This window comes from Coturnix japonica, chromosome 5, assembly GCF_001577835.2.
Source record: "Coturnix japonica isolate 7356 chromosome 5, Coturnix japonica 2.1, whole genome shotgun sequence".
Classification (NCBI taxonomy): Eukaryota; Metazoa; Chordata; class Aves; order Galliformes; family Phasianidae; genus Coturnix; species Coturnix japonica.
The window spans coordinates 7176445-7189125 of NC_029520.1; the positions used below are offsets into that span (position 1 = coordinate 7176445).

The 12681-nt window shown below is 45.4% G+C and overlaps 1 protein-coding gene across 1 annotated transcript; it reads left to right on the plus strand.

Annotated features, from left to right (window-relative positions):
• Positions 1–5880: 5880 nt before the first annotated feature.
• On the plus strand, positions 5881–11808 carry FGF3 (fibroblast growth factor 3). Its single transcript, XM_015863705.2, has 3 exons — positions 5881–6680; positions 8202–8305; positions 11259–11808. Exons 1-3 carry the CDS (start codon positions 6455–6457, stop codon positions 11589–11591), a joined length of 663 nt encoding a protein of 220 aa, XP_015719191.1. The 5' UTR covers positions 5881–6454; the 3' UTR covers positions 11592–11808.
• The last annotated feature ends 873 nt before the right edge of the window (positions 11809–12681 follow it).

A 12681-nucleotide genomic window follows, 5' to 3' on the forward strand; every position in this document is an offset into this window, starting at 1 on the left:
ATGGTATTAATCATTAATAATCTAACTAATTGAGAAGGCTACAGTAATACTCCGTTTCTCTGAAGAAGACAAAAACTGCTGTTTTCCTTCTGTTGATAACTGAATTTCCCTTCAGGGTCCCTATAAAAACTACTCCTGAGCTCTCTGCCTCTCAGCACAGCAGGAGCTGAAGGGGAGGCTGGAGCAGACCTGGCTGCTGGGATTGAAGGAGAAGCCAGAGCAGGGGGGTTTGATGGCCACACACCAAGCACCTCAGGGAGCAGTGCTGAATGCCACAGAGAAAGAGAGCTCAGTGTAGGAGCTCTTGCTGCAGTCCAGGAAATACTGCAAGCTCTACCTTGATATATCTATGTTAAAGAACCCAGATTAAAAAAGAAAATAAAAATGTAAATTTCCCAAAGGAAGAGAGAGGGATATAGAAGTGAAAAGAGATGAACTCCTTGTTTGTGCTGCTGGATTTAGGCAGCAGGCCTTCCACTTCCACAAAATAGGAGGGGAAAATAAAAGAATGGACATGCATGCTTTCCTCAGCAGATAATATCATCTACTAAGTTCTGGATCCAGCTTGAGAGACCTGGGGAAGGAGCCTGCACTCAATGACCTCTCGAGGTCCCTTCCAGCCGCTGCAATTCTGTGATTTAAGCAGCCACATCTGGAGGCTGCTTTGCTGAGGCTCCACTAAGCCATAAGGACTGGTCCCACTTATTGCCTGACCACAGACCTACTGAGACCACTGCAGAGACAGGAGGGCAGCAAATAGTGCTTATCTCACAGCAAGCAGCCTGAGGATGCTCATGATAATGCTGGTTGTCCTCTGTGTTCCACATGCTTCCTATCTACCTAGCACGGGTGGGACAGAGGCACTGCCACCAGCACCTGGCACCCTGTGATCAGAGAAACAGCACTGACATTAGCTCTAGAGAGACACTCAGCTATTTATACTTCTACCTGGCTCTCTCAGGAGTTAGTTATGTCTCTTCCCTTAAGACAAAATAAGTTATTCCACTAAAATGTGTCTGACTTACTAATTTTAATTGGCACTCGCTTGTTCTTTTCTCTCTGTTGACATATACATAACCTGCATAACCTTTCCTCACCTATACTCCTGCCTGCTTGATGCTCTTCCAGATCCCTTGATCTAGGTAGAATGTAATCAAGATGTGCATCATCATGAACACCATCAGACAACCAGTGACCATGGATGGGATTTCCTGAGAAAACTCAAGCCTGATGATGAAACCTCTGCTCTAAAACTAGGGAATTTTGAAAGCATTGTTAAATAATGTTTAGTTCTGAGTCATAATTAATTCCTGGCATTAGGTTTTCTCTTCCAGAGACATATGTTCATGCACGTGGCATTTCCCTAAGGCAGCCTCTTTCGGTTTTCATCCCCAGTGCTTGTACAGCTCCATGAACAGACCTGGGTCTGACCCCTGCTCCTGTCATCTGACTTTGCAAAGTGTTGATCCAACCACAGCTTTTCGAAAGAAGGATCTTTTATCTTCAGGTAACCTAATTCCAAAAGATCTGCAGGGCTGAGTAAGATCATAACAAGCCTCCGATTGTGAAAGTAACAGAGGGATAGATTCTAAAAGTAGTAAGAGATTTATCTGAATAGCAGGCCCTTCGGGCACTAAGCACAATTACATCAGGGATATGGGCCAGATAATTCTCTCAGTTACACCACAGTCCCCTGTAAATCTAAAGCAGTGCCTCGAAGCTGCTTTCAGAAACACATGCTGAGTTGCCAAAAAAAAAAAAAAAAAAAAAAAAAAGGAACAAAGTTTGCCCAAGAGCTCGGCCCATTAAGTGGTGAATGAGGTACCAAAGGTGTGAAGTGGATGTATAGATCTGGTCCTCAAGACATTAACAAATTACATTTCTATTATTGTTGGTTTTTTGTTTGGTTTCTACACTCCCTCTTTCCTCTTCTAGACAGCCCCACATCCTTTATTTTAGTTATTGTCATGGCTACAGTATACAGTCCTGTATGGTCCGAATACCCCCATATTGTTGGAGCCTGTCACAAATCTTTACAAGCCACGTGACAGTTGTCTAAACTGTACTATGGCACATATTTTAGTAGCGTTACATTTCTTGCACTGTTTCCTTTCTTACTTGTATTGAGAAGGCATGAGCAAAAGAGCTAAGAAAAGAGAATCAAATTGCTACTTAGTGTTTCTGCATTCGTTGTTTTGAATATTTTCATTCAATAAACCATTAAGGGATTACTTGAAAACAGGGCAAAATAATTTTTCTAGTAATAATATTGGGCCTGATCCAAATCCACATGTGCTAAAGAAAAGGCTCTCAGTGAATTCATGGACTTTGAGTGAAGGCTTAATCCCTCAGTCCTCAGCCAAGGAAACTCTCGCTGACTGTAACACAAATTTGCTAGGGTAAAGAACCCAAGCATTTGTATGTTGATCTCGTTAAACTATACACTATAAACAATAGTAATAATGAGTATAAAGATGTATACACATAACAGAGAGGTTAGCAGAGCTCAACTACAGCACTAAATCACGTTTTTAACTTAAATACAGAGGTTTGACTGTTCAAAATGAATTTATTGCCTAAAGTGCGTTGTAGAAATTACTCACATCATTAGTATAAAATGAACAGTATAATCCTAAATCTGAAGACCTGAGATTGATTTTTTTTTCATTAAAGCATAATAATTATGAAAAGAAAAAAATAAATCCATATGAATGGATGAAGACAAGTGATAGCATACTTGTTACACACAAGGTTTCCTTTAGAGAGTTCTTTGTATTGGTTTTAATTGGAAACTACCTAAATTTTACTATCTCTGCCCAAGGAAGCATCCTAAACTTTGAAAACCATGAAGTTCTTGCCTAGAGTCTTTCTCCTCCACTCCCCTCCTGCTTTTCAGGGGTTCAGAGCATACAATCCAATAAACAATATTGCCTACATGCATAGAAGCAGGTAATGTGATCTGTGTGGTCTGGAAAGTCATTTAAACGAGATTATATTGTTCACAGGGTGCGGAATAACCCCACTAGGAGACCACAAAGCAAAGAAGATAGAGCTGAGGGAAATTAATTGAATTTCAGAACCTCCACCCGACGCCAGCAGCAGGTGTGAACAAAGTGCAGCGAGCAGAAAAGCTTTGCTCGTGAGATGACACGACTCAACCACAAACAAACACCTTCTCCTCACCGGGACTGCCGCATTTTCCTTTGAGACCTTCCCACGATCCGCGGTGATACCAAGATGAAGTTTTTAATTGGAAAAAGAAAGGCGTTTTTATTTTCTTCTGGGGGACTCCTCCCACCGCCTCAGTATTTATTGCTCTACAAATTGCAACTTCCTCCTCGTTAGAGTAGCGGCTGCTGTAAATTACTGCTGCGCTCGGGGCAGCTGCTCAGGAGTAGGAAATTACATCAGCTGCTTCCAAGCTGAATCTGGGCTAAATAAGTAAATAAATAAATATTGTTCNTAGGTGAGGCTTTCAAATGTGTTCATTTATTTTCAGTGTTTACATTTACGTGACACCCGAAGAGCAACACGCATTGATTTGTCACACAGCTCTTGGACACACCTACCCCCCTACGAGCTTACCCCTCTGCGAGGGCAGCCAGCTAGGAACACCGATGCTTTGTGTGCTTTGGAATCAGAGCACAAGATAAGAATAAAAACATCTGTGTCAAATGCACACACTTTTACCCATTGGCTTGCTGAGGGAAACGCTGCCTTCGTGGCTTTCCACTAAGAAAGCATAGAAATATCCCATTAGCAAGATCAAGCTTAGGGAATCACAGACACCTAGGATGCTCCATTTAAAGTTACACGTTTCAAAAGAATTAATAGATCATCGTAGGCTGTAATTCTAGTGTACTTACACACGATCTAAACCTTACTCTCCCCTCCACGTTAAGTAACAGATCCGAACTGCTCTCTGATTATTACTTTGGGGCTACAAGGAGCTTTGGGGCATCATTAAAAATATTTCCAGAAAGAATCGGTAGACCACATCTGACGTCCCACCCTCTGCTAGAATCAGACCACATCAAAGGGACCCTTTTTGTTTTCCGAAATGGTCACCAGACAACTTAAAATATACAAGGGTAGGCTTATGTTTTATTGTATAGATGTCTGCCTAGAGCAGAACGACGTCAGGTTGCTGGCTATTCAGCGTTGTGCCGAGTGAGGCGAGGTAGCTGCAGCCCTTTGATATTTTGGTGGAGGTCGTATTCATTTCATTTGAAAGGGACCCATTAATGACAGACCTGTGAGCGCTCCCCTCCCTAAGAAGCAGAGCACACACCGCTTGGGAAGCCCAGGGCGGAAAGATTTGTAGATGATGGTGCTAATTATGAAAATGTGATCAAGATGGAAGCAATTTGAGCAGAAGTCATTAACGCGTTACCCTTCCACCCACTGCTCTTTTGGGTTTATTACTGCGGTGGGAGGAGGATTTTGTGGGCTTGTTTTTTTCAGAGCGCTGATGAAAAACGCCCTGCGAATCCAAAATGATACAACGTCATCTGCGCACCTTCAGCTTGGGGAGATGCTGTCAACACCGAGAGTCGACACATACAGCGCTGCAGAGAGCATCTCCCTGAGCCCCAGAGTCCCTCGGGGGGTCGTCCGCTGTTCTCTGGCCCAGCAGGGACCGCAGGTCCCCAAGGGGCGTGGGGAGGACGGTGGAGGGACCCGGGCCCGGTGCAGTCATTCCTCCCATAGGCCGTGGGAGGGGGGACTGGAGAGTCTGCGTTCTTATTTTCAAACGGCCACAGCGCTTTATTTTCATTTATATTTACTTTTCCTAAATAGACTGGAACGGAGTTAGTGCCTGGAAGCGGTACTGAGGGAAAACAAAATAGCAGTAAAGAATTAGTTGTACAAACATCTCTCATTCCCAGATCCGACTCTCCCCGTGAAGCAGGGGGCTGAACGGGTGGGGAAGAAAGGGAGGAAGGGGTGGCGATGGCGGAGAAGGGGAGCTTATGGGTTTTTATGTGTTTCCTTTTATTACAGACGGCCGTGTAATGAAAAGCCTTTTAGCCCTGGTGAACTACTAAATATTGAGCGCGGCTTAAAGCGGGGAGGCAGGTCGCATCCCTTCACTTCTTTTCCCGCTAGTAAAAGCTTCCTTTTATTAACGTGTAAGAAAACCCTCTTGCTCTGCGTAGGAATGTCCTTTAAAATATTTTATAGACCTCTTCTTGTGTGCCGACAGCGGGAAAAAATTATATCGGTGAAGGTCAGGCAGTTGAATTCTGTCGTGCTTCACTTCAAAGGTGTATTTGCGTGCCCTCCGAGCACATTAATACTAATTATCGCCCAAACACTTCCCCAAAACTCCCACTGCCCATTTCAGATGCAAATCTAATTAACGAGCCGCCTTTGAGCGGCACGAAGAACCGCCGCAACGAAGCGAGCTGTTGGACATCTTGCCTTCCCCTCCATTTATTCCTAGGCGTGGGCAGCGGTGTGAAGCTGCGCGGTAGAGAGTGCGGAGCTGCTACAGCTAATGAGGTACCGCAGTTAGGAAAAAGGATTAGCCCCAGCCTCTTGCAAATGCATTGAGCACCCATGTAACAACATTTGCTTTCCGGCTGGGCCCCACTTTGTCGAAGTTAATTTAGAAGTGACTGCATCTTGAAAGACCTAACTAAATAACGCGTGTTATTCCTAACTGGGAGTTGGTGGATTTAGGGATAGCTATTTGCTTTCAACACCAAAGCGAGGTGGGGGGAGTCCCTGAGTGAAAGCCACCGAGACGCTCTCCTCCCGGCTTTTTCATGCTCCTGCTTTTCCTAAAACCGCCTAATCGAGGTGTCCGCTGAGGTCGCCGGTGGCCGCGGGGCTGCGCGGTGGTCTGCGGAGGCTGCGCGGCTTTTGCGAGGAGCGTAGGGAGGTGGCCGCGGGCAGCCCCCGCTCCGGGGGGGAGGTGTGCGTGGGGGCAGCGGGGATGCTGTGTAATTTTATCCACGCTGCACTCTGGGAGTTCACACGAGAGCGATACCTTTTGCCTTCTCTGCTTCGTATCAATTGGTCGCAGATCGGGCTATTGTTGCGGGGAGCCGCTTTTATTTCTATGCTCCGTCGGTCAGCTATTTCCCCGCAGCCTCCTGCCGAAATTCAGCGGGGCTCTCTCTCCCCCCTCCTCCTGCTTCTCGTGCCGTCTGCCTAGCTGGAAACCCAAGGAGAAGGCTGAGCGCTGCAGCTCCATCTCACGCAAACAGCTGGGACTCCTCGGCGGCCTTCGCCGATGTCTATTGATTTAAGTAAATCTGAGACAGATAAAAGGGCCAGATCGGGGCCGATGATAAAAACTTGCCGATGCTTCGTCTCTGGACGCGGTGCGCGCCGTGCCGCCCCGCCGCGCCGCTAGCCGGACGCCGTTAATGGGAGCCCCGGTCGGTGCCGCTCGCCCTGAACCTCCACTCTCCCGCGGGCTGAGCGCGGCGGCCACCATGCCACGATGCTCGTGATCTGGCTCCTGCTGCTCGCCCTGCTGCCCGAGCCGCTCATCCCGGCCGCTACGGCCTCCCCGAGGGCCCCGCGGGATGCGGGGGGGCGCGGCGGCGTCTATGAGCACCTCGGGGGAGCGCCCCGCCGCAGGAAGCTCTACTGTGCCACCAAGTACCACCTGCAGATCCACCCCGGCGGCAAGATCAACGGCACCTTGGAGAAAAATAGCGTCTTTAGTAAGTACCGGGCGCACCTTTCTCAGGCCCGCTCCCCCCGGGCTGGGGCTGAGCGGGGAGGGGGTCCCTCACTCGGACCAATTGCGTCCTGCGCTGCGAGGATGCGGGCGATGCCGGGGATGGAGCGGGACGGGACGGGGCTCTCCAGCTGCTCCTCCCCTGCCCGGCGCCGCCGCGTCACCGGGGGCCCCGAGGTACCCTCCTGCTCTCGGAGGGCTAGGACCCACGGATCTGCTTTCGCCTCACCCGGCTGCATGCAGCCCTCGGCCCTCCCTGGTTAGTCTCCCTCGGGCCGAAGCACATCTGCCCCTTCTGTTGAGTGCCGGCGACGGCTGTGGTGAAACGGGACGTGTCGGAGCGGGGATTGGGCGAGGGGGCCCACCGCTGCCTCCGGGAACCCCCGCAGCTGCACGCGGGCACAGCCCTGCCCCGCCGCCCCAGGAAGCGTAAATCCCGGCTGGTGATGGCACACAGCGATAGAGGGACCTCAGGGATCTGTCTGAAGTCCTCAAAGGAAAACCACGATTTCCTAGAGGAAAACCCCCTCGCTATCAAAGCCCGGAGGAGACATCCTTCAGCGGCGAACCGGTGGCTGATTCAAAACAGCTGTACCAAAATCATCATAGATCTCACAGGCGTGATCAGGCCAAGAGGCAGCTTTGCAGATGGGACGGGGTCCTGGCTCTGCACTGTCACTGCCAACAGGCAGCGATGCGTTTGTGTGCCAGGGCGGTCTCTCACCTCCAGACTCTCACAGTCAGCACCGAGATGTTGGACCACAGCAGGCAAACCGAGAGTGGCTGAAGCCAGAGAACGCTGTGCAGGCAGTACAGCATCCCATCCTCTGTGCCATTTGTGCCTCCTTCAGTGTAATGGCACATTTGATTGGGAGTAGGCACTTTGGCAGGTTGTGTGCCACCCTCACCTGTGATGTCCTTCCAGTATTTGAGATCCCATCTTTGACAGCCCGAAACATTATCTCCCTTTTAACTTAGCACAGGCAGTCACATTGTCCTTATCTGGAGAGCTACACCAATCTCCCAAAGGACAAGTTCCTTTCATGATTATATATGTGGCTCTAAAATGCTGTTTTACCCTCCGGAGACCCCAGCAAGGGCTTTGTCCTGAAATGGAAAGCTTTGTGACGGGTTTCAATAAGTCAAGAGCTCTTGTGTTCCTAAGCATTAAAGAGGATTTAAACTTTTCTATATACATATAGGATTAAGTGAACCTCTAGTTCAGTGTCGGATCTTTTTCATTTTTGAAAGAGTTCAATCTCAATCAGACATCTGAGGGTTTATTGTCAAGCTTGCCTCAAACAAGCCCCACATCCTTGTTGTTTTACATTGCTTCAGATAAGAGTCTTGTTCTGCATACTGCAGCACAGTTGCAGTATGGTTTTGAGGTGGGCTAGTGATGGCTGTTAAATCATACTCCACAGTTAAGCAGCCATTCAAATGTATGTCAACAAATTGTATGTGATGAGGAGCAACAAAAAGTCTCATTTGTTTCTGTTTCTAGGTATCCTTGAAATAACTGCTGTTGATGTCGGGATCGTCGCTATCAAGGGCTTGTTCTCTGGTAGATACCTGGCCATGAACAAAAGGGGCAGACTTTATGCATCAGTAAGTTTTGGTTTAGTCTTTGGAATAGGTCTGTCATTTCCTATGATGAGAGCAAGTTCAGTGGGAACACCAGTTTCTTACAAATGAATGTTTATAGCTATAAGATATATCCGTCTTAACAGATTTCTCTCTAGAATCATTACTAGTAACATCACTTTTAAGGAGCAGAAAGAAGCTGCACACTTACTAACTGCCTTTACAGCCAAAGGCAGAAGTGTGTATTCTGCAAAACTATTTCACGTGGCCAAATTTCTTGGGCAATGGTGTACACTGATAAACTCTCTGGGGCCAGCCTTGCAGTGCAGGATACGTATCTCTATCCTCAATGCTTCTGTATTTGTATTCAAAGTCTGCCTTGGCTGCTGGCTGGGGATATAAATGTCAGATTAAGTATATCCAGAAGCTACAGGAAACCAGCCTACGATGTGAGTTCCTCCACACGTGGCAGCTGGATAGTGAAAGAATTAACGGGCAAAAAAAGCAGAGCTATAGCAAGGAAAGGGAGTGCTGGAAGTTTTAAGAAGATAAAGGTGAAAATACACACCTTATTGCACTCCTTTCACATTTGTCCTGACCTCTGAAACAATACCTGAGCTCTGCTGCCATTTACAGGAGTCTTACCTTTTCAGCCCAGCCAGTATTTCCACTCAGTGAATAAAATGCTTCTGCTCAGACTTCTTTACACTCGGGGACACGTGAAGGTGTGCTAGCCACCGTGAAGGTACTATGCACATTATCCATCTACTTGAATTTCTTCCAGCATCTTTGATTACACCTCTGACAATCCTGTGATCTGCAACTGTGTAACAAACACACTGTGCAGTTTCTCCAAGAACCCTGCAGTAGGAGAGCAGTTTTGAGGAGGGTGAAATGCAGCTCTGTGAAATTTCCTTCCTCAAAATAGTCATTCAACATAATTCTGTTGATTTGAACAACATAGCACATCGTCAAGACACATGAGGCTTTTCCTTATGAATGCAGCCTACTTAATACAATCAACTCAGTCACCTCCTTGCTTTAATGTCTTTTACTCTGCCTTTCCAAGAACATCATCCTGATAGTATTTATAATCCAGATTTTGTAATGTGCCCCACTTGACACCTGTTAGTTAAATGGGCTCTGTGTAAATATGATGGTTCTTTGCTGGTCCAGAAGACAAGGCAACAAACAGTTTTGGCAAAGGAAGGTGCATATGAAGTAGAATTAGGGAGTATTAGATCCGCTGTGACAGAGCTAAGGCTGAGCCATGCTATGCCTCCAGCTAATATTCTCATTAAATATGGGCATATTTTTCAATGGATCTCTTCTCTCAGCCAGAGTCAGACGCAAAGATATGAAAGGAAAGGAAGAATTCTCAAGTTCTTTTTTTATCTTTATCTCTTACTTGTTCCAAAAGGGTATTCCTCCAGGTTAATTTAACTGAATTAAAATCAGAGTGAACAAATTCTGAGCAAACAGACCCTCTCATAGAGTGGAGAAAAGCCAGAGAGGACTTTTTTTCTAGGACATCTCTCTGAAGTGTGAGAAAAAATTACATCATTCTGAAGTTTGTTTAGCCATTGCATTCCAAAGAATATCAGCTGTGAAAAGTTCCTGTACAACCCAAAAAGATAATTTGTTTTTCCATCTCATGTTTGAGACAGACTGTTACAAAGCTGGAGGGACAGTTCAGGAAATGGTTCTTCCATTTGTGCATTTGTCACAGCAAAAGCAAAGCAGGAAGGCTAAGCTCAGGAGAAAGGTCTTATGTTTGCTTGCCTAGAAAAGCTGACTGACTATTTCATGTGCGTTATCATGCCCGGAGCCTGCACAAGCCCTCTTTTTGAAATAAGACTGACATGTCTAGGGATAATGAGACAGGGAGCCTCTACAGAAAGGAACTGGAATAACTCAGTTATCCCTTGGTTCACAAATTTCCCCGTGTCAATAAATTGAGCTTGTTGAATCTGCAGGACTCCTTTATGTTCTGTAGCAGATTGTGATAATCCTCAAGGTTTATCCTCTGTGATAAACTCCCTGCAGACAGATCTGAGGGAGACAGCAACAGGAATCCACCTACATATGGCAGTTGCATGGGCTCCAGCACCACAGCATATGAAAACCTTGTCCTTGCAGGGAAGGGCACTTCCGTTTTACGGCTGTGCAACTGAGACATGTGGAGTCTTTTAAAATCATGTTAAATGTCTATCAGAATTTCTGGGGAGTGAACAGCATTAAAGACATGCTGCCAATGGACCCTATGGTTTTTCTGGTCCAGCCCAGCCATCTGTGCCCTCTGCACATCTTCCAGAGGGGCGTTTCTTAAGGAAAACCTCCACAGAGACTATGGCAGCAGTTCCTCTGTGCCTTACACATGTTAAGATGCTGAGGTCTTCATCACACAGATGCAGCAGAGGCAGTTCTGTATTTAAGAAATTGAAGATGTACAGCGTGGGAGGTCCTCTATCTGCACTGCTCCAACTGCTCCCACAGAGGGGGAAGGCGTTCCTCATGTCAGGCTTTCACACTCCTTTCCCCTTATTCTCAGCTGAGAGAAAGCTGGAAACTTTTGACAGATCCTGTGCAATGTGAGCAGTCAGGATGGACATATACTTCTCATTATAGTCTGTGATAATGGAGCAGCCTAGCATTTTGGAGCAACACAGGTGGGCAAGGGACTTCCATTTTGTGCTGCTGAAATAAAGAGATTTCATAAACGTATTGTTCACAGCTCAAAGTAATGCAATAAATTAGATTATCTGATTTTGGGTATATCTAACTAATAACATACCAATTAAAGGGTCATACTTTACATTAAACCATAGGCTGTTTCAGGTCACACGTGGCTCTACCCTTTGCCTATAACCCATCAGGGTCTTGTATTTGACTTTAGTTCAGTCTGATAGAGGTAAGGGAGCGAGCTACTACCTGAATAGTCTTGTCTTTCTTAAACATTGTCATGTTTGCTTTCCAGGAGAACTATAATACAGAATGTGAGTTTGTGGAAAGGATTCATGAACTGGGCTACAACACCTATGCATCCCGTCTGTACCGGACTGTACCCAGTGGAGCCAGCACCAAGCGCAAGGCCAGTGCAGAGAGACTCTGGTACGTCTCAGTCAATGGGAAAGGACGACCCAGAAGGGGCTTTAAAACACGCAGGACACAGAAATCCTCTCTCTTTCTGCCCAGAGTATTGGATAGCAAAGACCATGAAATGGTCCGACTTTTCCACACAAATGTGAGATACAGAGAGAGCCTCCTGAAGCCTCCCAGTAAGAACCAGCGGAGAAGGAGAGGACGCTGATGGAGCAGGGAGAGCTTGTGTTGGAACTGGAAGTGAGAAAGTCTACAAAATACTACTAAAGGAAACTAACAATGGTGATTGTATGGCAGGCATTAACACGGACATTTTTATACAATGTGTAATATAACCAAACATACATTGCTTACTTATAGATATTTTAGAATTATTATCTGCTGTAAGAGAGACGTGAGAAGAGATAAAGCACATTACGGTGTAATTTAGTTTAATGTAATAATTATGTCAACAGCTTTCGCAATTTTCTTTTCTTAATAATAATAATAACAATAATAATTTTAATTACTAGTCTTTTCATTCTAACTTGCCATATAGTGCTAAGTGACATGTACTCCCAAATGGTAAAAACACTGCACACGTACCAATTCTGTGTCCATGAAGAAAGCATAGCACCTTCATGACTCTCTCAGTGTAGCTTTTTATGAGCAATTGCTACAATTTAATGGTACACAGAGATCAAAAACCTGTTTACTTTGTAACTAACAGATATTTATTTTTATTATGTGATCAACCAGTATCAATTATTTTCCATGGCCATTCAGGATACCTGAAGTTATAAGCTACTTTAAACAGATCAAGAGACCTACACATTACAGAGCTATTTTTGAATTTATTTAATTAAAATTACAAAAAGATGTTTGATCTCATCATTTAAATGAATGTCGATAAAGTGGCATTTGTATTGGCTTTAGCCATATATACCTGCTCACCATTTCATAAATCCTCTCCTAAAATAGTACTTGAGTACAACCTGAGAGCTGAGTTTGTGGTGTTGACTGAATATAAGATATGGAAAAATCCAGTACTGGGGATGACAGTCTTTACCAAGTACTGGGAAACCAGTCACACCAGACATACAAATTTATAGCTGCTATATTCGGCTTTTCTATTCAATGACTGTTATTTTCATGACATAGTCCTAAATGGAAAACCACAAGTCTAGATAGGGATTAATGAAAGATTAATAATTTTTATAGAAGATTTCACAACACAAAGTTAATTTTGAGCAATGAGTTAAGCTTCTAAGTTTTCTCTTCACATTGCAGAGATGATAGAACAATGGAAAGGCTTAAAT